This window comes from Myxine glutinosa, chromosome 8 (assembly GCF_964187855.1).
Source record: "Myxine glutinosa chromosome 8, kmMyxGlut1.1, whole genome shotgun sequence".
Lineage (NCBI taxonomy): Eukaryota > Metazoa > Chordata > Myxini > Myxiniformes > Myxinidae > Myxine > Myxine glutinosa.
Window position 1 is genome coordinate 68564907 of NC_136268.1, and position 24591 is coordinate 68589497.

The 24591-nt window shown below is 42.3% G+C and overlaps 1 protein-coding gene across 4 annotated transcripts in view; it reads right to left on the reverse strand.

Annotated features, from left to right (window-relative positions):
• Nucleotides 1–24591, reverse strand: part of LOC137432571 (otoferlin) — a 258417-nt gene that overhangs the window by 129559 nt on the left and 104267 nt on the right. For 2 of the 4 annotated variants that reach the window (XM_078783368.1, XM_068124612.2), the window contains 2 exons: nucleotides 756–901; nucleotides 118–206 (listed from right to left, as the gene is read on the reverse strand). In XM_078783368.1, coding sequence (XP_078639494.1) covers nucleotides 118–206; nucleotides 756–901 — 235 coding nt within the window. Of the gene's footprint in view, nucleotides 1–117; nucleotides 207–755; nucleotides 905–24591 lie in introns of all 4 variants that reach the window. The other 2 variants (XM_068124613.2, XM_068124611.2) reach the window with 1 other exon arrangement.

Here is a 24591-nt window from a genome sequence, read left to right on the forward strand (position 1 = left end):
TTTCCATGGGGTCTACTTACTTTTTCACGTGACTGTATGTACATAATCAGAATAATGAAATACAAAATGAATGGCCATCAACTCCACCTTGATTCGAGCTAAAAGTCAGTTTCTCACCATCGTCATCTTCATAATTTGTCGCCAGGCTTATCTGCGACCCAGTCCCTTTACGTGCCTTCAACTTGTTTCCAATTTTCATTAGTCTCCTGGAGAAAAAAATAACAAAAGTTATCACCATACAGTTACAGTCACTTATAATAATAATAATAATAAAATAATAATAATAAACACATATACCTGAAAGAATAATGAGTGAACACAAAATTGATCGATTCATGCAGCGAAGACATTAAAATATGGGAAAAAAAATTTTCATCCCCAGAAAAGGCTTTGGTCATGAGATGGATAAACAAATTTTCCTCCCAGCAAGGCACCTGCCTGGGTTTCAATCTCAGTCGCCTGTGGTCTTTAGCCCGTGGCTTAGTAGCCAAGGTCTTGCTGGCATTTTCAGTCAGGCCAAGAAAGCATGAAGAGGAGAGGAAAAAAATAGAAGACCAAAGACAAAGAAGAAATAGATAATAAAAGGGAAAATAATTCACGGAAATCACTCGTTATCACTCTCTTCAATTGGCTCTGAGCGCTCAACAATTACTGTGGTGGTTGAATATGGGGGCAGACATCTTCCAAAGTTAGAGAATCTCAAATAAGTCCTTTAATCATATGTGACATCCTGCTTTATTATATTAATGACACACCTTCGTACACCCGATTCCTCTTCATCATGTGAAATCAGGCTCAGATCATCTTCCGCAGTATTCTCGACGTCCAAGAACTCCCTTTCATTCCATATCCCAGCTGAGCCATCCAGTGCCTGATAGCGAAGGCCAAGTGTGATTGTCGTCTGCTCCACAATGCAGGGAGAGAAACAAAAGTGAGTTGGAAGTTTCTGTGAAACAATATTCAAACTGACTAAGGCCTGAAGATTATTACATTTAAAAAAAACATTTTGACATGAAATGTTATTAATTTGAAATTAAAAGCACAGAATGTGTTTGAGTATTTTGTGTATGAATCCCAAACATAATTTTTACCTGTGATTCATATAGGTCACATGATGAACTAAGTTTTACATCAACCAACAAATAACAGTTTGTAATTACATAATTAAATTCCATCAAGGTGCAATAACTGAATGAATGAATGAATGATCGTTTTAAGGCCATTTTCCCCCGCTAGAGCGGGGGTTAGCCTTGCGGGCCCCATGACAATCATGGTTCCCTGTTTGAGGCAATGTTTTTATGGCCGGATGCTCTTCCTGACGCTAACCCTTGGTCACGCTCTTACGATGCGCAGGGATACGGTGTACCTATTCTAAATCGGGGTACACACCGTGATCATCCATCCCAGCAAGCTGGTACTCAATTTGCTGACCTCGGAAGGATGACAGGCTGAGTCAACCCCCCTGGCGTTAATTCAGCGATTGACCGGGATTCGAACTCAGGATCCGAGGATCCCAAGCCGGCACCCTAACCGCTAAGCCAACACCAGGCAATAACTGCAAGTTATTTTTTCATTTATATATTTGATGAAATGTTTCATAAGTTATTTTAGTCTCAATTATTTTTAAGACCGAGTGTATTACAGAAATAGCAAGCAAAGCTATCTTAGTCAAACTTTGAGGGGTTCATGTTTGTTATAAGCATAAGACCCATAGGAGAGATATGAGAAACAAAGCAAATTTCAGGCCGGACGGTAATTCAGACTAAAAGGTTTCACAGGCATGATCATTTGTCAATGTGTGTGTCGTCCCTCAGATGGACGTTAACTGGGCGTCCCGTCTGCATGGATATTGTTGGTGGACATTATAGATACCACGGTGTCCTTGGCGAAGAGTAGGCACCATGAAATTACAAATCCCTGTCCAAACCAACATTAGTCGAATGTCAGGCCTGGCCAGCTGGTTCGTGAAAGACTTGGGAAAAGCTGCCCTCAGCCAACCCCACAATAATGTGGGAATAATTGTGGTCATTAAAGAGAAATAGGAAGAAGTAGAAGAGTACTTCACACTTTAGGTGGGTCAGTATACATTGTCCAACTTTTATCCAATATTATATATTAAAAATGTTTTTTTGTGTCACATGGGATGTATGCGATCCCACCACATGTCTTGTAATTCATCAGACATGTTCCATCTCACCACGACATTATCTGTGCCAATTGCCAATGAGAAAACATCATTGGTTAATTGGTGACGACAGAGGGTGGGTTCAGCTATAAGAGACCCCTGGGGGCAAATGTATGTTTGTAAACCCTGTATTTCTTTGTCAAAGAAAGATCATGGCTGATAATAGTGAGTTTGAATGACTGAACTTCCTCAGGAGGATTGTTCATTAAGAAAGTAGATAGAAAGGTTTGCCAGACGGTCCCGTCGGCGAGAGAAAGTTAGAGTGCGAGATTTGTCAGGATTGAAAGACATATTCAATCTTATTAGCCTGTCCTCTGCACAGACACAGGGTTGTGTGATCACTTCTGTGTGTGTGTGTGTGTGTGTGTGTGTGTGTGTGTGTGTGTGTGTGTGTGTGTGTGTGTGTGTGTGTGTCTGTCTCCCTCTGTCTGTGTCTGTGTCTGCCTGTCTAGGCCATAACGTTTTTACCATTTGAGCTATTGTCATCAAATTTTCACCAAAGCTTTATTATGATAATACGGAGAAGGCAAAATAATAATTTTGTCAAAAGGTTAAAGGTCAGCGTCACCTAAAATCATCAATTTTCCTCCAATTGACCTGAAATTTCAATTTACCATTTGAGTTTTGTCATCAAATTTTCAACAGCTTTACTATGAGAATATGGAGAAGCCAAATTCATAATTTGGTCAAAAGGTCAAAGGTCAGCATCACATAAAATCGTCAATTTTTTAATCCAATTGACGTGAAAATTAAATTTACCATTTGAGTTTTGTCATCAAATTTTCATCAAAGCTTTATTATGAGAATACGGAGAAGAAAAATTAATAATTTGGTCAAAAGGTTCAAGGTCAGCATCACATAAAATCGTCAATTTTCATCCAATTGACCATAAATTTAAATTTACCATTTTGAGTTTTGTCATAAAATTTTCAACAAAGCTGTATTACGAGAATACGGAGAAGAAAAATTAATAATCTGGTCAAAAGGTCAAAGGTAAGCATCACATAAAATCTTCAATTTTCATCCGATTGACCTGAAATTTTAAGAATTTGCATGTTGGGTTACTGAATTGGTTCACCCAAAAGCTACAAGCTGATTGTTCTTTTAGATCAAAAGGTCAAAGGTGAAGTTTGTATAAAATCACCAATTCTCACCCGATTGACCTAAAATTGAATGAATTTGCATATCAGGTCACTGAATTGGTTCACCAATCAAAAGCTACAAGCTGATTGCTTTTTATATTAAAAATGACAATGAGATGTTAACAAAGTTACCAATGGAACCACCATCCAGAGGCCGTTCTTTCTCACTCTTCCTGCTAGAGGTTTAAACAGATAGTGCACCACCATATCTTGTCATCCACAATCCATACCCATGATCTTATTACCCCCATTAACCCTTTCTAACCCAACCATCCTAGATGCTGATTTCAATGTTTCCTTCCCTTCCTCCACCTCCTCCCCCTCCACCTCCACCTCCACCTCAAGTTCATTCATCCCCTTGCCAGTTATGCCCAATTGTTGTCTGGCCACTGGTAACCACTGTCAATTTAACCTTGCTCTTCCATGAGCCTAAAACACATGTTGTGTATCTACAGTCATGGCCAAAAATATTGGCACCCTTGCACTTTTTTCAAATAATGCACCATTTCTCCAGAAAATTGTTGAAATAAAAAAATATTTTCATATCCACAAATGTATGTCTTTGGTTTGCAGTGGAACAAAACAAAAAAAGCTGAAAAAAAATACTAAATCTTAGCTTATTCTAGAGTCCCTGTATAAAGAGAGTTGCGCCATGCGCTGACCCGAGATTTCTGGTCATGTGATTTTGTGGCGCCATTTTGTGTCTAACTTCACCGTGCGTGAACGTCAGCTTGGTACGGGAATGTTGTTTATTGCCAAACAAAATGACTGGTTGTTCTGCTTTTGGTTGTTCAAACCAATCTGGGAAATATAAGATGTATAGATTTCCAAGTGATAAAGTCAGAAGACAAATTTGGGAAGTGAAAGTCAGACGAAAGAGCTGGAAAGCGATCGACTCCTCGAGACTCTGCCAGGTAGGCCCACGCCGCTTGATGATCGATGTTCAAAAGCAATTCTATCTGCTCGGTTTTTTTTTGGTTGTCTGTCCGTTGAAAACCCTTTTAAAGGGAAGTGATTTGTGTTTGTTTATAATCTTCAAGGAGCTGACCAAAAATGCATTTCCGTGGGAAGAACCCTGCTCAATTTTTTTCGGGTAGTCCTAGCGGACCGCATATTGTCATTGATTGATGAAATGTCCCGGTGCAGTGACATTGCCTGGTCTGCGGTTGGGTAGTCTGCGGGCAATGTCACTGTACTTTTTCAGAGGGAATTAATTTTGATTTTATAGGGGTGGGAAACCCATGGTCCGTTTTGTTTTCAGTTGTCTGTCCGTCCATTCAAAACTTATTCCGAGGCAAGTTATTTTTTTGGTTTAAAATCTTTAGCCTAATCGGCAATCATAAAAGCAATTTTAGGGGGGGACCTGCTCAATTTTTTTGCGGGTTGTGCAGCCAAGTCGCCAGCTATGAAACGTATTAATCGATCAGGCAATATCCATCAGAGTTCTGGGCAAGGGTGTAGTAATAAATGAACGTTTCAATCTTACTAGATGCCGATGGCGTTTTCCTTATGTCAGAGACAGAAGCTGACTTGCAGCTTGTTAAATCATTACAATGGAAATTGAATATAAATGTCGATAAAACTAAAGTTGTACACTATAGAAATATGGCAATACCACGTACAGAATTTGTTTTAAGTGTGTTAGACTATATGTCGGCTGGAAGTCCTACACTGGAATTGCTCTCGGCACCCTTTAAAAAATATTGGATATGCCCACACTCCTTTCTAAAAGTTATTAAAATTCAGAGAACGACAGCATTGGTTTGTCTTACTTATAATGTTAGCTCTTATATGCAGTGTTGGCTTGTAATATGCATTGCCATACCACTTTTAATATCACCACACAGCTCTTTTTCACGGCAATAGCTGTTTTTGACAAAACAAATATCACCTGTATGTAATAATAAGACAAAATATGTGTAGTAAATTTTTTTTTAGCAGGTTTAGAATATATCACCCCATATCGCGAATGTACATGTATATCTAATCCGACACACTTAGACACAAAATGGCGTCCAAATTTGAGTTGACAACTCTCTATATACAGGGACTCTAGCTTATTCCACACAGAAATCCAAAAAATGGCCAAGGCATTAGATTACCAAGGCATTTTGGGACACAATGTTCAACCCAGTGTCAGAAAGCTGGGTCTCCGTCGAAGGTCATGCGTCTTGCAACAAGACAATGACCCCAAACACACTTCAAAAAGCACCCAGGAATGGTTCAAGACAAAACCCTGGACTGTTCTTAAGTTGCCAGCAAAGACTCCAGATCTAAATCCCATTGAACACCTGTGAGGAAATCTGAAAACAGCAGTTGGAAGAAGGCACCTTTCCAATCTGGGAGAACTGGAGCAGTTTGCACAAGAAGAGTGGGCCAAACTGCCAATAGAGAGGTGTATGGAGCTCATTCATGGCTATAGGAAGCGCTTGACTGCAGTTATTTTGTCCAAAGGCCGTGCTTCCAAATATTATGTCTGGGGTCTCAATAATTTTGTCAATGCCAGTTATTTTTATTTTCTGAATTAAAAGGATATATTAAGTTCTGGATCAAAAACAAAGGTTCTGTAATATTAACAGTGAAATAAAGAATTGTGGAGACCAAATACTTTTGTCAATTTCAACTTATTTTTAGAGAAAATTGTGAGTTATTTGAAAAAAGTGCAAGCGTGCCAATATTTTTGGCCACAACTGTACATGTAAATGGAGAGGCTCATGGAAGAGCAGAGGTTTTATAACTTTGTTCACCTTGCATATCTTACAGGGACTACTTATTGTTCATGAAGCAGAATCGATTGTCAATCATGACATGAATTAGTAGATGTTTGCTAAATAAGTACAAATTACAGTGCATGCTAAAAACATTCAGGTTACGTGAGACATGAAGAAAGTTCACATCAGACAGTTTTCCAAATATTACGTCTGGGTTGTCAATAATTTTGTCAATGCCAGTTATTTTTATTTTCTGAATTAAAAGGATATTTTAAGTTCTGGATCAAAAACAAAGGTTCTGTAATATTAACAGTGAAATAAAGAATTGTGGAGGCCAAATACTTTTGTCAATTTCAACGTATTTGACATGCCTGATGTCTTTGACATGCCTGATGGCTCAGGCAGAGAACAACCACCAATAGATAGTAAATTCAATCGAAAATTACTAATAATAGTAATATGCAACTATGCAAACTATGCAACTATACAAACTATGCAACTATGCAAACTATGCAACTATGCAAACTATGCAACCCCATCTGGTTCCAAAGCCTATAAACAAAGATTAAAAACCTAGGTCGTGAATTTCGTTTTTAAAAGTGCATCAAGTCAGTTGACCTGTCTGCATTCGCCAGCAGACATAAAAGGCAGTTTACCTTCACTTATGGAGGCAAATTATTTCATATCCATTAAAATTATAACCTTTTGCCACTTTTCTTGTACAATGTACAATGTACATTACAGGATTTTCTCATTTGCAATGTCCATGACTGGTCAATTTCAAAGCAATTACTATAGTCAGGTCTGTGCATTTTCTGCGTATAACAAAACTGCAGTTTTGTTTTAATTTAGGACATAATACTACATAGTTTCATGGTAATACATAATCAATTAAAACGGCACTCTGTAGAACGTACACCGACACCACGCTGAACAGTTTACGTTTTGTATCCACCGATAGGCCAGATCTAGATTCTGACATTAATCAAAATCTACTTGGCTGGTTCTTGTCACTTACACAACTCATTCACCAAGTTTTGTCATAATCCGTCCACAACTTTTTGAGATATATTATTTTTATACATCGTATATATTATCTATTTTATATATACTAGGGCATTGCCCGTACTATATCTATATCTAAAATTATATCCCCCCCCTCTATTTACATGAAATGGTTTGGTCCAAAGCGAACGGCTTGCGAGTACGGTGACAATCCCCCCCCCTCTATTTACATGCAATGGTTTGGTCCAAAGCGAACGGCTTCCGGAGTTTGGTAAAGAAATCGCCATCGCGTGCACAAACGCGCAGGAAAGCGAATGAATCGCAAATTCGGTTTTATTAGTTTTAAAACATCGTTTAACGCCAACATAGTTTGCAAACGTGAAATAAATGAATACGCTCTCAAATGTGCCATCCGAGGCAGAGTGTGTCCGCCACGTTCGGCACACGCGATAGTTCGCTGCTCTCTGATTGGTTGAATCGTTTTTTGGACATAGCTCGGTAAGTAATTGTCCGATTAATATGAAACCTTGAAAAGGCACATCCTCGGGTCCCCAGCAATATACCTGGCAAGTTAAAAGTATATCGGACCCGTGGTTGTCGAGAAACAGCGGTCACAGACAAACAGACGTACAAACGTACAAACGTACAGACAGAGATTACTGGAATTATAGATAGATACAGTATTATATATATATATATATATTTATACATCGTATATATTATCCTGACTTTCTTGATATATATATATATATATATATATATATATATATATATATATACATACATACATATATTACTTTTGGGATTTTTTGTCGAGATTTTTAGAGATTTTTTTGGAGATTTTTGATAAATTCTAGTATCTGGATCCGGATTCGGATCTTTAACAAAATTGAATCAGTTCGCCCTTGTCACACACCCAACCTGTCCACCAAATTTCGTCCGATTCCACCCATTATTGTTTGAGATATTCTGATCACATTCGGACAGACAGACAAACATAGACAGACAAATAGGGGTGAAAACAACTTCCATTCACCTTCGGTGGCAGAGGTAACAATATGCCTTCAGGCTTATAAGCTATAATTTTGTTAACTATTGGCAATGTAACATTCAAGGCCTGGTGTTGGCTTAAGGGTGTAGTACTGGTGAACAGGTGATTTTTTTTTTTTTTTTTTGCTGAACAGTTTCCTTATAGTCTTATAAACAAGAATCATGCTAATAGAGGTCATAGAAGTACCCCTAATTATTGAAAAATTCAAATTTCAATTCAATATAATATTTTGCATGAAATTTGTTATAACTTGGGAAATACATCATTCTTTTGGGCTGAAATTTGGACAGGATATTCAGAATATCACTTCCTTTAAAATGATGAAGGCTTTTGTTTATAGGAGTAGCCATTGTGGATTTATTGAAGGACAACCAAGTTTTATCTGGTAATTGGCATAATTAGCTAATTAGTGAACATTTGACATAATTTCACAAAATCCTCTCATCAGGTAGTAGAGTAACACATGTATAATACATGTACCAAGTTTTGTGTGAAAAGAATGATAGGTGACATAGAAGATAGAAGTAGAAATGTGTTTTGTTTTTCCTTGTTTTTTATTGACGGTCTAATTTATGCAAATTATATGCATGTAATATGACAAAGAAGCGTTGAAACTGGTCTGAATTAAAGCCAAGATTATATCTTTCAAGAAAAACTGAAAATTAGATATTAACTTGACTTTGTTTTTGTGTAAAGGCCTCTCAAAGGTACCTATGTAGTTTTCTCAATTTTTCACCAGTACTACATCCTTAACGGTTAAGGTGGCGAGCTTGAGATCTTAGGTTCTTCAGTTTGATCCCCCGTTGTGCCGTTGAATTAACACCAGGTGGGTTGACTCAGCCTGTCATCCTTCGGTCAGCAAAAAGAGTATAAGCTTACTGGGGGTAATAAGCTATTTGGGTATCCTGATTCGGATTGGTGCCACGTCTAGGATTGTACTCCTTGGCGAATTAACATGCCTCGGAAGCTCCTGTGCTCCTCAGAGCGAGAATGTAATGGGTTATTACTCCCGCCAGGGAGTAATGCATTCGATCGTGTCCGTCCGTGTGTGTGTTCGTGTGTTCGTGAACAAGATATCTGGAAAGGTTCTGAACGGATTTGGATGAAAGTTGGTGGGATGATTGCCCTTGGGATAAGGAAGAATTGATTAGTTTTTGGTGAAGCTCAGGATATTATTCCGGATCCAGGAATTTTTTTTGAAGGATTTTTTACCATTGGAAGATAGGGCTCAGCCTCGGCCACGCACGGCGGGAGTATGCGCTCTACTGAGTGGCGTTCTAGTTTGTTGTGAAACATTCATACAGAAAGCATGAAAAATCGCAGTCAATTATTTTATCACTTAACCTTACTGAAATTGTATGATCTCACACTTTATCAACAAGGTATATTTTATGGATAAATGTGTGAACGGACAACACCCTTCTCATTTGTGTAACTATTCGATTATAATTCCGACATTCACCGGTACAACTACCAGATCAACGTCTCATATTCATCTCATTGAGCATACAACTTTGTATCTTTCCAGCATAACATCACTTCTGTGGTCTCAAGCTTTGGAATGATTTCACAGCCAGCTCAAATATTCCCCCTTGTTGAAAAATTTCACTCATACATATGTTTACGAAATGTCTGATGTCATGTTACAATTCATAACCTCCTAATGTACAGCTGCTCCGATTTGAAAGCATTCTTCCTGCATTGCCTCAAATTCCAGATTAAATTTGTACAACAACCTGACTTTGTACCAATGTACCATGGTTCATTACCTGTGCCACTGAAGGTCGATGGAGGTTATGTTTTCATCCCTGCTTGTCTGTCCGTATGTGAGCAGGATATCTCAAAAAGTAATGGGCGGATTCAGACGCGATTTGGTGGGAGGTTTGGTGTGGTCACAAGGACGACACGTTTACATTCTGGTGAAGATCCAGATCTGTATCTGAGAATTTTAAAGTGATTCTTCACCATTGAGTGATAGGGCTAAAACTGACATATAACACGATATGTCAAAAAGTTGTGGATGACGTGTAACAAAACTTGGTGGATGAGTTGGGTAAGTGACAAGAACAAGCAGATTCGATTTTGGTTCAGGTCTGAATCCAGATCTGACCTATCAGTGGGATACAAAACGTAAACTGTTCAACCTGGCATGCTCTCCCGAGTGCCATTCGAGTTTGCTGTGTTATGTCATCAGTCCTTGTATTGTTTTATGTAATTTTGTCTTCGTTACTCTATGGTGTGCCTAACACAAGCAATCTGCTTTCTGGAACTCATAACACCTTTTGTTATTATTTTCGTGCATTATACTGCATGGAATCTGAAGGAGGAAATAAATATTAAATAAATTGAATTGGAAACTTGAGTTATTTAATATACGACTGACGGAAGCTCCTGAAGGCTTCAGTGTACCATACATCAAGGTCCACTAATAATTATCTGCCCCAAAGTGTGGGAACCAAAATTATTTTATTAGTATTGAAGAAGTAGCCCATTGAATCTCATTTCCAAATGAATCCCAAACAGATGGGTTTGTTTGTGATATAATCGTTGTAAGTCATTGGACTCATAATGCACCAAGGAGGTAGAGCATTGGCTTGAGAAAAGCAATCGCTTGACTCTCATGGTCTGCGCTCTGAATGCAAGGAGACAAGCATGGCATCGGCCCTCACAAGGCACCGATAGCATCGGCCCGTCTATTATGTATACAGCAAAAGGCAAGGCAATTATCCGTATGCATGTGTGTGCGCACAGGACTTAGACACATGTGTATGTGTGTACGTCTGAAAAATCATAGAAAAGAACAGGGAGGAGGAGACGGCTTACAATTTTTGCCTGTGCATGTGCCACAATGAAAATAGTTCACTAACCCCTGCTGCAGACAGGGAGGATTATTATCCACGGCAAAAATATAATTCCCCCTCCAATCCCCCACCACTCCCCACATCCTCACAGCTGCTCCTGAAGGGAGCGGATGTAATGAGTTTATCAAATGTAAGGAAAATTAGTCAACTAGATGGTATTCATAGAATACATATCCTGCACAGTCAACTTGGTGCGAGCCAACTCTTCTGTTTTTGAACATTTTTTCTTCGATCCAATATGGCTGCCACACCATGTGAGCGATGACATCATACATTTATATTCTCTAATATAATTGTTGCATAGATCACGCTCAATAAATTTCAAAATGATTAGACTAAACGTCGTCTATCTCAAATTATGATGTCATAATTATGGCACCAATGACATCATCATTAACATATCTTATTCCCAATGGGGAGTAGTTGACAATGAGCCAGGTCTCAATTTTTCCATGGAGTGGTTTCAGAGATATAGAGGTGCGAAATTTTTCCAAGGTGGCGCCTGTACCACGTGACCTATAACGTCATAATTATCATTACAATATTCTACAGGAAGAGGCGCTCACTTAATAAATTATGTAAATTTATAATATATAAATTATGCTCAATCGACAAAATAAATTATTTCCCTATGCGGAAAATGCGTCAATCGGACCAAGAATTGCCGAGAAAAAAAAATTCATACTGATCGAATCAAGCGTTGTACTTGTCGAATTTTGACATCGGTACCTTAATTATGACATCATTACCATATCTTATTCCCCAAGGGGAGAACTTGACAATGAGCCATGTTTCAATTTTTCCCATGGAGCGCTTTCAGAGATGTAGAGGTGCAACTTTTTTTCGACTTTTCCAAGATGGCGCCTGTACCACATGACCTATGACGTCATAATTATCATTTTTTTAAATTCCACAGGAGGAGCCACTCACATTCTGAAAGTTTTGTGTCCATCGGACTAACAGTTGCAAAGGATTTTTTTTTTTTCATACTGATCAGATCAAGAGTTGTACTTGTCGAATTATGACGCCATAATGAAGGCACCAATGACGTCATCGTCAACATATGTTATTCCACATTTGGAGTACTTGACAATGAGCCACGTTTCAATTTTTTCCAATGAGCGGTTTGGGAGATATAGAGGTGTCACGTTTTTCCAAGATGGCGTCCGTGCCACGTGACCTATGACGTCATAATTATGAATAAATAAAATTCGACAGGCGGAGGCACTCCTATGGTAAAATTTCGTGTCAATCGGACCAACGGTTGCATAGAAAATGCATTTTTAAAATGCAGACACGTATGCCACACGTTACCACCGAATGCCTAACCCTTGCTTTTCGCGTCGTGAGCGCAGGTTAATAAAAAGGATTTGTTTTGATGGGCCAAGTTGACAAGCAGTTCCATCTTATGTCTGTGCGTACTAAAAGCAAACCTAAATAAATTCCAATTTCAGCCTGCAAATTAATTATATCCAGTAAAGGATTCATCACAAAATGACAACGCAATTGATACAGCATAGATACAATTGCAAGACAAAGATCAACAAACCACTTCTCTGCTCCTAGGAGATAAAATGTTACAAGATTCGCAGTGAGGTCTTGGAGAGGATATAGGTCGACAGGCTGAGAGTAGTCTCGGTAATAAGTCATTTCTAGCTCCTGCTACCTGCTTGGCTCATTAACCACACTCTCCAGGGCTGTGAATAGAGTGCAGAGTTGCCTTCACTGTGCCTAATGATTGCATTTCCTCCCACTCAGCATCGCTGAATCGGCCCCGAAGGAAAGATATTCACCACCATAACACAAAAGGTATCCTCAATCCTGGCCACGTCTGCATATGTTGAGGCCGAGAACACAATATGTTTTCAATTTTTGAAGCATAAAGCTGCAGGTCAAATCAATGCAAGAAATGCTGCTTTGATTATGTAGGGGACTTGTAGAATGGCAATGGCTTGCAACTGTTCAAAAATGTAAGAATCATATAGATTTTAAAATTTTGGGTGGGCGATAATTCTTTTTCACTTTTCACCGGTAATTTATACCAAGGCGGCCATTAATTAAATTGAAGCAAAAGTCACATTTCAAAACAGAATTACTAAATATGATCATTATCAGTTTTTCCACTGTCTATCCTTAAGTAAATAATGAATGCATCATTAAGCAGCAAACATAACAGTGAATTTCCCAATCCTGCACACCAAGGCGGCCATGTTTTCCTTGTGATTGGCTTTGGTTTGGTTTTCCTTTTGTTAAGCAAATTACATGTCACTAAACCATTTGCGATTCTACGAATAGCTCCTAAACTTTATGTTATGTAGTAGAAAGAACTTGTCATCACTTAACTCTTTATGTAAGTAAGATACAACATTGCATATGGCCTTCAGGGAAATATTAAATTTCTGGATGAAAGTTGCAATGCGATGATACGCACAAGGAAATTCGTCACAAGAGGAGGCCATTCGGACCATCATGCCTGCGCAAACCAACCCCATTATTGTTACCCATGCACACATAAGCTACCTACAATCCACACAAGCCAATACCTCCCCCTCCTCCCCCCAGCTAACACAACGTTGGGCCAACGTTGGCATTTGGTCGATTGGTTGCAAGCGGCTTGCCAATGTCGACCCAGTTATTTATTGGTTGAGAATGTGACGTCTATTTTCCGACGTCGGCCCGACATTGTTTATTGGTTGTAAACGCGACATCTATTTTCCAATGTTGACCTGACATTGTTTATTAGTTGAGAACACGACGTCTATTTTCCAACGTTGACCCAACATTGTTTATTAGTTGTAAACGCTACATCTATTTTCCGACATCGGTCCGACGTTGTTTATTGGTTGAGAACACGACGTCTATTTTCCAATGTTGACCCGACATTATTTATTGGTTGTAAACGCGACATCTATTTTCCAATGTCGACCTGACTGTTTAATGGTTGAGAACACGTCTATTTCGCGACATTGGCCCAACTATTGTTTATTGGGTGTGAACGAGATGTCTATTTTGCGACATTGGCCCAACTATTGTTTATTGGGTGTGAACGAGACGTCTATTTTCCGACATTGGCCCAACTATTGTTTATTGGGTGTGAACGAGACGTCTATTTTCCGACATTGGCCCAACTATTGTTTATTGGTTGTAAATGAGACGTCTATTTTCCGACATTAGCCCAACTATTGTTTATTGGTTGTAAACGAGACGTCTATTTTCCGACATTGGCCCAACTATTGTTTAATGGGTGTGAACGTGATGTGTATTTGCTGACGTGAGGCCTGACATTGTTTAATCGTTGAGAACACGTCTATTTTCCGACATTGGCCCAACTATTGTTTATTGGTTGTAAACGAGACGTCTATTTTCCGACATTGGCCCAACTATTTTTTATTGGGTGTGAACGTGGTGTATTTGCTGACGTGAGGCCTGACATAGTTTATTGGTCGAGAATGCGACGTCTATTTTCCGACGTCGGGCCGACATTGTTTATCGATGTTGCCCCAATGACGGGGCTGACATTGCCCCAACGTTGGCCCATCGTTGTTGTGTTTGCTGGGCCATACACCTCTATCTCCAATGTATCTAGGTATCTATCAAAATCCCACTTAAACATATCCACCCACTCGACTGCCACTATCTTTGCGGGAAGACCATTCCATGCATTAACCTCTCTCCAACTGAAACTCTTTAAAACTATCCTAACTCTCATCTTCGTTACCTTCAAGCTTTACCTTAACACTGCCCACTCTGCTGAAAAACTCCACAACACCTATCTTGTCCACAGCCTTTGTAGTGAAATTATACTGAAGGTGAACCCGGGAGTGCTCGCTTATCCCACTAAAGGGGCGTCTATAAGACCCGGGACAACCGCGACGCAAGGACACTCCTGCGACACTTACTGTGACATATAGTCCTGTAGTCTGAATGGTATGTACACACCTATATGCTGGACTTGCTTGCTTTGCCTATTGTTATCGGTCATTTCCCATGTAATACCCCGATTCTGATGTCTATTGCATGAATGTATTTTACAGGATGTTACCACAGATCTAAATGATATTAAACCTACCCAAGGTACAAGTCGTGTCTGTGGATGATTTTCACGACATTCAATATCATTTAAATCTACGAAATGGCTGGACACAAGATGATCATGGTACCGATCCTCGACGCCGATGCACAAGCCGAGGAGTCGGGGTCGGAGTTCACCCACTGGCTCAAAACGCTGGAGAATTATTTTGCAGCGCATGAAACCGAGCCCACCGCCGCAGTGAAGCTGTCCGTGTTACAGTCGAAGGTCCATCACCGCGTCTACCGGTGCATTGCTAGATTTGCGACGTACGCCACTGCTCTGGCCGAGCTAAAGCGAATATACATAAAGAAACGGAGCGCCGTGTACGGCCGGCATCAGCTCTCTCAGCGGCGACAACAACCATCGGAATCAATCGATCGCTACGCACAGGAGCTGCGACACCTCCTTGCGGACAGTGCTCAGGAGGTACGGACACACGAGCAAGTTCAGGATGACCTTCTCTGAGATTCTTTCGTCTCTGGGATCAGCTCTGGAGCCTTGAGGCTCCGAATCTTGGAGACCGCAGAGCTGACGTTCACGGAGGCACTACGGTTGGCTCACGTCTTTACAGATGCCCGTGAACAATCTACCGCTTATGACCACCCACGAGTCGTGGCGGGGACTTCTCAACTCGCGCGACTGGAGAGGGTTACTGCCGAGGATATGGGGGCGGACTCGACTACGGCCGAGTCTCTGGCTGCTCCTGAAACGGACTCGGCTTCTGGCCTGACTGCTGCTACCGCTGTCCGGCCACGGCCTGAACGGTACGCGAAGCGTTATTTTTGTGGCAATCGGCAGCACCCCAGATTAGAGTGCCCGGCTCGAGAGGCAATATGCCATCTGTGCTCCACCAAGGGCCATTTCGCGAAGGTCTGCAAGAAGTCCGCGCGAGGTACGCGAGCCCGCGTGGCCTTGAATGGGCTTATCGCTGAGCCAACGGACTGCGCACCGAGCGGAGCGCCCCGCCCGGCCTTGATGAGCATATCCCCTCCTCGTGGGCCCCTGGCTGCACGCTCGTCCTTGGTGGGGGACATCGGACCGCCTAAACAACTGGCACGACCACGACCGGCCGTGGAGCGTTCGGCCTTGGCTGGCGTCCGGACGCCCACCTCCAACAAGCACCGAGGTACTGCTTTGAAAACTCCTCTGGATTCACAGCGAACACTGCACGTGACTCGAGCGCCATCCGACGGCGGCTTTTATGAATTACACGCTATCGCACAAGCTCATGAAACGGTGAATGGCAGTGATCCTCTACGCGTGACTCGAGCGCCCTCTGACGGCGGCTCTTACGAATTACATGCACTTGCTCCAGCAGGGCCAACTATGCGCTTGTCACAAGGGTCCTCCACGGGCTGCCCGAACGACCGGCAAACTGCAGCCGGTGTGGGAACGTCCTCTGACGATGGCTTTTACGATTTACATGCTCCTGCTCCAGCGCGGCCAACTATGCCCTTGTTACGGGGGTCCTCCACAGGCTGCCCGAACGACCGGAAAACTGCAGCCGGTGTGGGATCCACTCGCGAGGCACGATCTTCTCGCCCGGATGGCACAATACCTGCCGGATCTTCCGGCCTTGCTCAGGCCATCATTCCGCTCAAGGTCGAGGGCGTTTTTGCGCAAGCCTTAATCGACACGGGGTCTACGGATAGTTTTATCGATCAAAGACTAGTGCATCAACATGGGTGGCCGGTTCTCGGGACTACACGACGGATCTTCATGGCCTCCCAAGGACTTCGGCTGAGCACAAAAGGGGAATGTCGATTGAAACTTGTGATAAAAGGACGCATGTTCCCAGACGTGCATCTCATGGTATTACCTGCGTTATGTGCCAACGTTCTGTTAGGACACGATTTCCTTAAGCGACATGGACGTTTGGAAATGGACTTCGGTGGGCCAGACACGCTTGCTGTGTGCGCACTCGCTAAGATGGACGTGGAGCCTCTCTCGCTGTTCCCAAACCTGACCACTGATTGTACTCCTGTAGCCGTAAAATTGCGGCGCTACTCTCGCGCAGACGCGCAATTCATTGCGGAAGAAATGGCCCAGCTCTTAAAGGACGGTATTATAGAACCCAGTCGGTCGCCGTGGCGGGCCTAAGTCTTAGTGGTGCGAAGTGAGGCCAATTGCCGGCGCATGGTAATCGACTACTCACAGACGATTAATCGTTTTACACAGCTGGATGCCTACCCCTTACCGGGGATGGATGCACTGGTACGCCAGGTGGCCCTGTGCTCTGTTTCCAGCACTCTCGATCTGCGTAGTGCGTATCATCAGGTCCCCGTCTCTAGGGCTGATCGCGTCTATACAGCCTTTGAATCGGGTCAACGGTTGTACCAGTTCACTCGACTCCCTTTTGGGGTAACAAACGGGGTCGCATGTTTTCAGAGGGCTATGGATGACCTCGTTACGAAGGAGAACTTGACAGATGTCTTTGTCTATCTGGACAATCTTACGGTTTGTGGGAATGACCAGGGGCATCACGACGCTAATCTGAAGCGCTTCCTCGAGGTCGCGCAGAAATATCGCCTAACCATGAATGAGGCTAAGTGTCGTTACTCTCTACGCACGGTAGATCTTCTGGGGTACACCGCGACCCATGGCTCTGTCTCTCCGGATAAGGAGCGTCTGCGACCTTTGCTCGATATGGCTCCGCCTAGCGATCGGGCTTTGCTGAAACGCGCTCTTGGGCTGTTCGCCCACTATTCAAAGTGGGTGCAAAATTTCTCCGTGAAGCTCCGCCCCCTTGTGGCCTGCGACACGTTCCCCATGGGCCCGGCCGCCATGGCGGCCTTCGGGGGCCTTAAGGCCGACATCGCTGGCGCCGTTGTAGCGACAATTGACGAGAGTGCATCTTTTGTCTTGGAAAGTGATGCCTCGGATCATGCGATAGCGGCGACTCTCTCCCAAGTGGGGCGCCCTGTGGCTTTCTTTTCGCGGACTCTCACCTCCGCTGAGCGGAGGCATTCGTCTGTCGAAAAGGAAGCGTACGCGATCGTCGAATCAATTCGGCGATGGCGGCCGTACTTGCTCGGGCGATGTTTCCAAATCATCACGGACCAACAAAGCGTTGCATTCATGTACGACACCTTACATGCTCAACGCATTAAGAATGAGAAAATCACTCGCTGGCATATCGAACTCGCCGACTTCTGCTACACCATCAAATACCGCCCAGGGAATGATAACCTGGTCGCCGACGCCTTATCGAGGCCGGCCACTTGCACGGGGGTTGTAACTTTGGAGGGACTGCGCGCTTTGCACGGCACTATGTGTCATCCCGGGGTGGCGCGTTTCGCGCATTTTGTGCGCAGTGGTAATCTGCCGTACTCGATTGAGGACATCTGCCGGATCTGCCGTGATTGCACTATCTGTGCGGAGCTCAAACCGCATTTTTACAACCCTCCTATGGGGACGCTGGTTAGGGCTACTAGACCGTGGGAGAGATTGGCGATGGACTTCAAAGGGCCACTGCCGGTGTCGAGTAACTCTCGTTAGCTGCTCACTATCGTTGATGAGTATTCGCGATTCCCCTTTGCTTATACATGCGGGGATATGACGGCTGCCACGGTTATACGGTGCCTGCAAAATTTGTTTTCTATGTTTGGGTATTCAGCCTACGTGCATACCGATCGGGGTGCGGTGTTCCTGTCTCAGGAGGTGAGGGGATACTTGCTCCAAAATAATGTCGCTTCGAGCTACACCACCCCGTACCGGCCCCAGGCGAATGGGCAGATCGAACGCTTTAATGGGATTATATGGAGGGCCGTCATGCTAAGCCTCAGAACCCTCGGCCGGGGCCTCGATAAATGGGCATGGTCGCTACCTGCGGCTCTAAACTCGATCCGGGCTCTCCTATGTACCGCCACCAACCAGACTCCTCACGAAAGACTGTTCCACCACCCTAGAAGCTCGGGTAGTATCCAATCTTTACCCAGCTGGCTCGCTGAGCCGGGGCCGGCCTATCTCAAACGAGCGGTTCGCGCCAGCAAGTACGACCCCTTTGTTGATAAGGTGCGGGTACTCCAGGCTAATCCCGAGCATGCTCGTGTGATAACGGCAGACGGACGCGAGTCTACTGTCTCTGTACGCCATCTCGCCCCTTGTGGGGTCGACGACAGGGATATCGACGAACCAATCTACGAGTCTATGGACTCTACCGAAGCTTCCTCTATGGAACTACTGCCGTCACTTCCGTCGTCGCCTACTCCCTTGCCTGATGGCTCTGGGGTGCCCCCTCCGACACCTACCTCCGGCAGCTATTCCGACGCGGGGGACTCCGGGCTTGGGGACGCCGTACCCGGTAGTCTCCGGACTCGAGCTGGCAGGGTAGTTCGCCGCCCCGACCGCTACGGGTGGACCGACTGACGTGGAATGACGTACCCCAATCGATAATTATTGCTGACGCATGCTTGCGACCTGCCTAGCGGCAGTATAGTTTTAACGGCGGGGAGAATGTAGTGAAATTATACTGAAGGTGAACCCGGGAGTGCTCGCTTATCCCACTAAAGGGGCGTCTATAAGACCCGGGACAACCGCGACGCAAGGACACTCCTGCGACACTTACTGTGACATATAGTCCTGTAGTCTGAATGGTATGTACGCACCTATATGCTGGACTTGCTTGCTTTGCCTATTGTTATCGGTCATTTCCCATGTAATACCCCGATTCTGATGTCTATTGCATGAATGTATTTTACAGGATGTTACCACAGATCTAAATGATATTAAACCTACCCAAGGTACAAGTCGTGTCTGTGGATGATTTTCACGACAGCCTTCATTATCTCAAACATCTCAATCAGAACCCCTCACTAATGATTACTGGGGATAATCAATCAGTTTGGCATACCCATCAAGTAATTAATGGATCAAGTAATTAACTTCACAAGTAGGAATGTGCTTCACAAAGGTGCTGAATGAATGATCCTAATATGGCATCCTTTTATAGGCGACAAGCAAAAGACTTGATGTGCCTCCTGCAGCTACACTGATTGAGATATAATGTAGATGTGAGGGGCCAAATAAAAATAGAATATCCAAGTAGATTTAAAAATTCCAAGTAGAAGTAGATGCGAGGGGTCAAATTAAAAATAAGAATAAATTCAACAAAAATTATTATAAAAAAATTATTTAAATGAAAATATCATGTGACATCGGGAAAATTGTCATTGGAAAAATAAAGGAGAAAATAGTTGTAAAAAAAGAAAATAGGTGGCAGTAAAGTAGTACAAGGCCTGAGATAATGAATGTACCATGACGACTGCTTAGTTGCCATACAGAAGTGATCGAATTGTTCATCAAGTTAATGTACCATATTTTAGATTAAGTAGCTCATTTTGAAAGAGCTGAGACATTAGCACAGTGGAGCTGGCAACAGAATTAGTCATGAGAATGAGATGGTTGCAGAGAGGACCAGCAGGAAGGGACTTGGAAGGGCATGAGGAAATGTACAGTCTTAGAGTTTTTGTTTTTACTTTGCAAGGAAAACTTTGAAACTTCACCAGTGCAGAACCTTCCCTTGCACAAATAAAAAAATGATCTTGTCAAACGACAATGCTGGTATAATAATTCACAGCAAGGGTCAAGGAAGCCGTCCAAATCATGAGTTTTTATGGCTGATTCTACCCAAAGGAAGATTTACAGCTTTTTGGGTGGAAAATCATGATCGGAACTTTCTCAGAAGCTTCAATTGAGCTACTGAAGAAGTAATGTAGAACTAGATCTTAAATGGTCTTCATTTGTGTATGCATCCGGAAGACTGGCAGAAAGTTTTTGAAGCCATGGTACGCTCATACCATGTTTGATGGACTGTGACTCTGGGGTATATTTTCAACAAATTTGCAAATAGGGGGTTCACCAGGGATCACGCATCAACGACAACTCAGGTCAGTAGTGCAACTCTGCAAATATCTAGTACCGGTTCAGTACATACAAGTGCAAAGTACAGCAGACAGTGACACTATTGCAGGAGATGTCGACATTTCGCATATTTGACGAACGTCATTTTTGGTGGTAGTGCTCGTCTTTGGTCTGGTAGACGTCACCATGTGGCGGCCATCTTGGAAAAAAATAATTTAAAATCTTGAAAGTATCGAATAGTGCAAGCCCTCCCTCCTCCTTTTTAAAAGCCCAGACGAGAAACTGATAATTTATTTTACTTGCTTTTTGCTTTTTGGTTGGAAACTTTTACTTGTCCTTAAGTTTCATGTTTAATAATTGTTTATTGCAGGAGATGTCTTGTTCTGTCTTGTCTTGTTCATTATTCTGTCTGTCTTGTATTCTGTCTGTCTGTCTTGTTCATTATTCAACTGTCGTTTCCAAAGAGATGTATGCCTTGTGATTCCCACTATTTTTCCATGTTGATGTTTGGCTTTAATTGGCATTCCTGGGGGCCTAAGTTGTTCACAATCCTGATTTATAACTGGCACGGTGCCAGATTGTGCCAAAGCGATGTCAAAGCTCATAATCGATCTGTGAGTAAAAGTGACTGCTTGGGTATAATCCCCGGAGCTGGACTCAAGTGTGGTCGACAACTGCTCGATTGTAGTTACCTGGTGGTTGCAGTCGATGCAACAATACATCTCTGTCTATAGAAAACCCAATACAAAGGACCAATTTATACAGTCATTGATGACATAGATGAGTGAAGTCTTTTGCTCTGTGGTTAATAATTTCATGACACTAACCAAGCTGTTGCGCTTGCGAACAAAAATTGAGAGTAGAGCTTTATAATGTAAGATAATTATTTATTAAACGAATTTGAAAACCACACTATTTTAACACATTATAGGGCAGTAATGTCCAAGTTCCACATGAGTGCGCAGCTCCAGGCAATGAAAGTCATTCACTGCAATCCCATCAACACATGGCAACCTGCAATGCATTGCTATTAACTTAGGTTGCTCATTGCCTGGTGCACCCTCGAGCAATGCAATTTTCACCATAAGATAACGCTCCAAAGATCCATCCGGAACTTTGTCATGTGCTTCTCGTTAAGTCACCACCGCTGGGACAAAACCTACCTTCTTAATATTCTATGGGTGCATCACACATGCAGTAAGCATGAGCACGACTGTGTTCTCATTTATTCATTTATTATCATTACAATTGCCCTGCAGCAACTTAGCAGAAAATAAATTCTCATTTTCTGCAATATTATTGGCTTTATTTTCAACCCACTGGATTGACTTGTCACAATGACAGGAAACCTTGATAAAGGATTACTGAAGCAACCCTTTATGTTTTAGCCTTGAGAGGATTGTACGTGGGATATGGTAGTGATGCAATACAGCAAAGGCAGATAAAAACTATCAATGTTTTTAGAAGTCGTAATGTCTATTACAGCACAAAGAAACAATCATATTATGCAACCTGTACTCATCTCAAAAGGTTTCGACAATAAAATAAGAACACTCAATTCATGGAATATGACGAAACGGAAAATCTTTACTTTGAGATGGTAAAAATACATTATTACTTTTTGATGAAATAATTGATGGGTGTCTAAAAGTTAATGTGCAACGCAGGCCTAGTGAAGTATTGTATACTACACAAATGAAACTTTGGATATGAGCATTCTAAGCCTTAGTCTTTTTCAGCAGCAAGGTCCATTACTTCAACTTATCTACAGATTGCTGTCTCCTTCAAAAATAACTCACAGAGGGCTGAGAGCAGATTCAAAGATTTGCTTAGCAGTTTTGAGAACATCTATGGGAGATCAGAACAGCGACATGTAGGAATTGTCAACTTATGATCCACCACGTCAGCTCAGACCTCAAGAGGCATGCTGAGTAACGATGTTCTTCAAAGCCGATTGCTTGTGGCTTTTCCAATTACAATTACCATCCAACAATTCAACCACCTACTTGGTATGGTCTTTCCACAAGTAAGGCCTGATGGGTCTTCAAAGGACGTGAGAATACTCAAGTGCTAAAAAGATTAATCTTGAAACATTGGTGGGTGTTTGACATGGACAATTTTTACATGCATTTGCTCACCACAGTGGGGATATAGTTTGAATTAAAGGAATTAGATTATCAAAGTGCCAATGTCCATTGAAGAGCAATGTTTCTGCGAAGAAACAATCATGGACAGGTTGCCGTTACATTTCACGATGCAGGAATTTCCACTGAACAACCATAGAATCAGGTCCGCACCAGTGGGGGGGGGAAATGCAACAACAACACTTTACAAACTACACCACCAAGCCGATCATATTATACAGTGAGTATATAATATATCAGTCCTAGAAGAAAATTCAACGATTTATTGAAAAGCAATTTGAATGGACTTGGCCAATAATAAATAATGTGGCAACTCCTATGAACCCATTGTGCTAGATTTTCTCAGAAAGCAGAACTTCAATCTGCCCAATATGGAAAATAGATTAGTCCTCGTGATCTACTTGTGCCTTCAGAAAGTATTTACACCCCTTGACTTTTTTCACATTTTGTTGTTACAGCCTGAAATTAAAATGGATTAAATTGCGATTTTTTTGCTCACTGATCGACACATAAGTACCAATCTTTTCCCCAATTTAAGAAAGTATCGAGACTTTCCTGAATCCGATCATCCCCCTCTATGGTATCCACATTACCTCAAAGCTTTGTGTCATCTGCAAATTTGAAAATCCGACTTTTAACCCTACTATCCATATATTTGAAGTAAATTACGAATAATAACGGTCCTAAAACGGATCCTTGGGGTACACCACCCAGCCCGACATCCCCCCACTCATAACCACTTGTTACTTCCCATCACTAATCCAGTTTCCAATCTAGTTAGCTGCTAGCAACTCTACCAACCACTCAATTAGTCCTTCCCTGAGTGAACGGCTTTCTATGTGGTACCTTATCTAATGCCTTGTGAGAATCTAGATATCATGATATCTACAATCATGATAGTTTTTGTTTTTTTTACATTTTAGAATTTCCAGCTTGCAAGCTCAAATACACAAGCTTTTAAATTTGAGCAATGTGAAATCAAAATACCACACAGCATAGATGTGTTAATTCCCTGATAAGGCATCTATGCTATACAACACCACAACAGGAATTTGAAGGCCATTTTCCCTGCTAGAGCAGGGGTTAGCCTTGCGGTCCCCATGACAATATTCTCCATTTTGCCCTATTTTCTGCATCTCTCCTCGTTAACCCCCTTGCCCGCATTTCTTCTTCCACCACCTTTAGCCAAGTCTTTCTCGGTCTTCCCCATCCTCTACTTCCTTATACATTCATTTCCATCACTCTTCTCAACCAGTCACTTTCATCCTTCCTCAACACATGACCAAACCATCTCAACCTGTTCCTCTTCACAGCATCAATCACAGGCTCTATTCCCATCATCTTTCGCAATTCATCATTTGGCTTCCTCTCTCTCAACGATACTCCGCACATCCACCGAACCATTCGCATTTCCACCCTTTCCAGCCTTCGTTGCTGCTCTACGTTCATTACCCATGTCTCAGTCTATGCTATGACAGAGTTCATCGAGTATGACATAGTTCATAGAGTCTATGCTATGACAGTTCATAATCAGTGAAACATTTTGTGTTGAATAAAT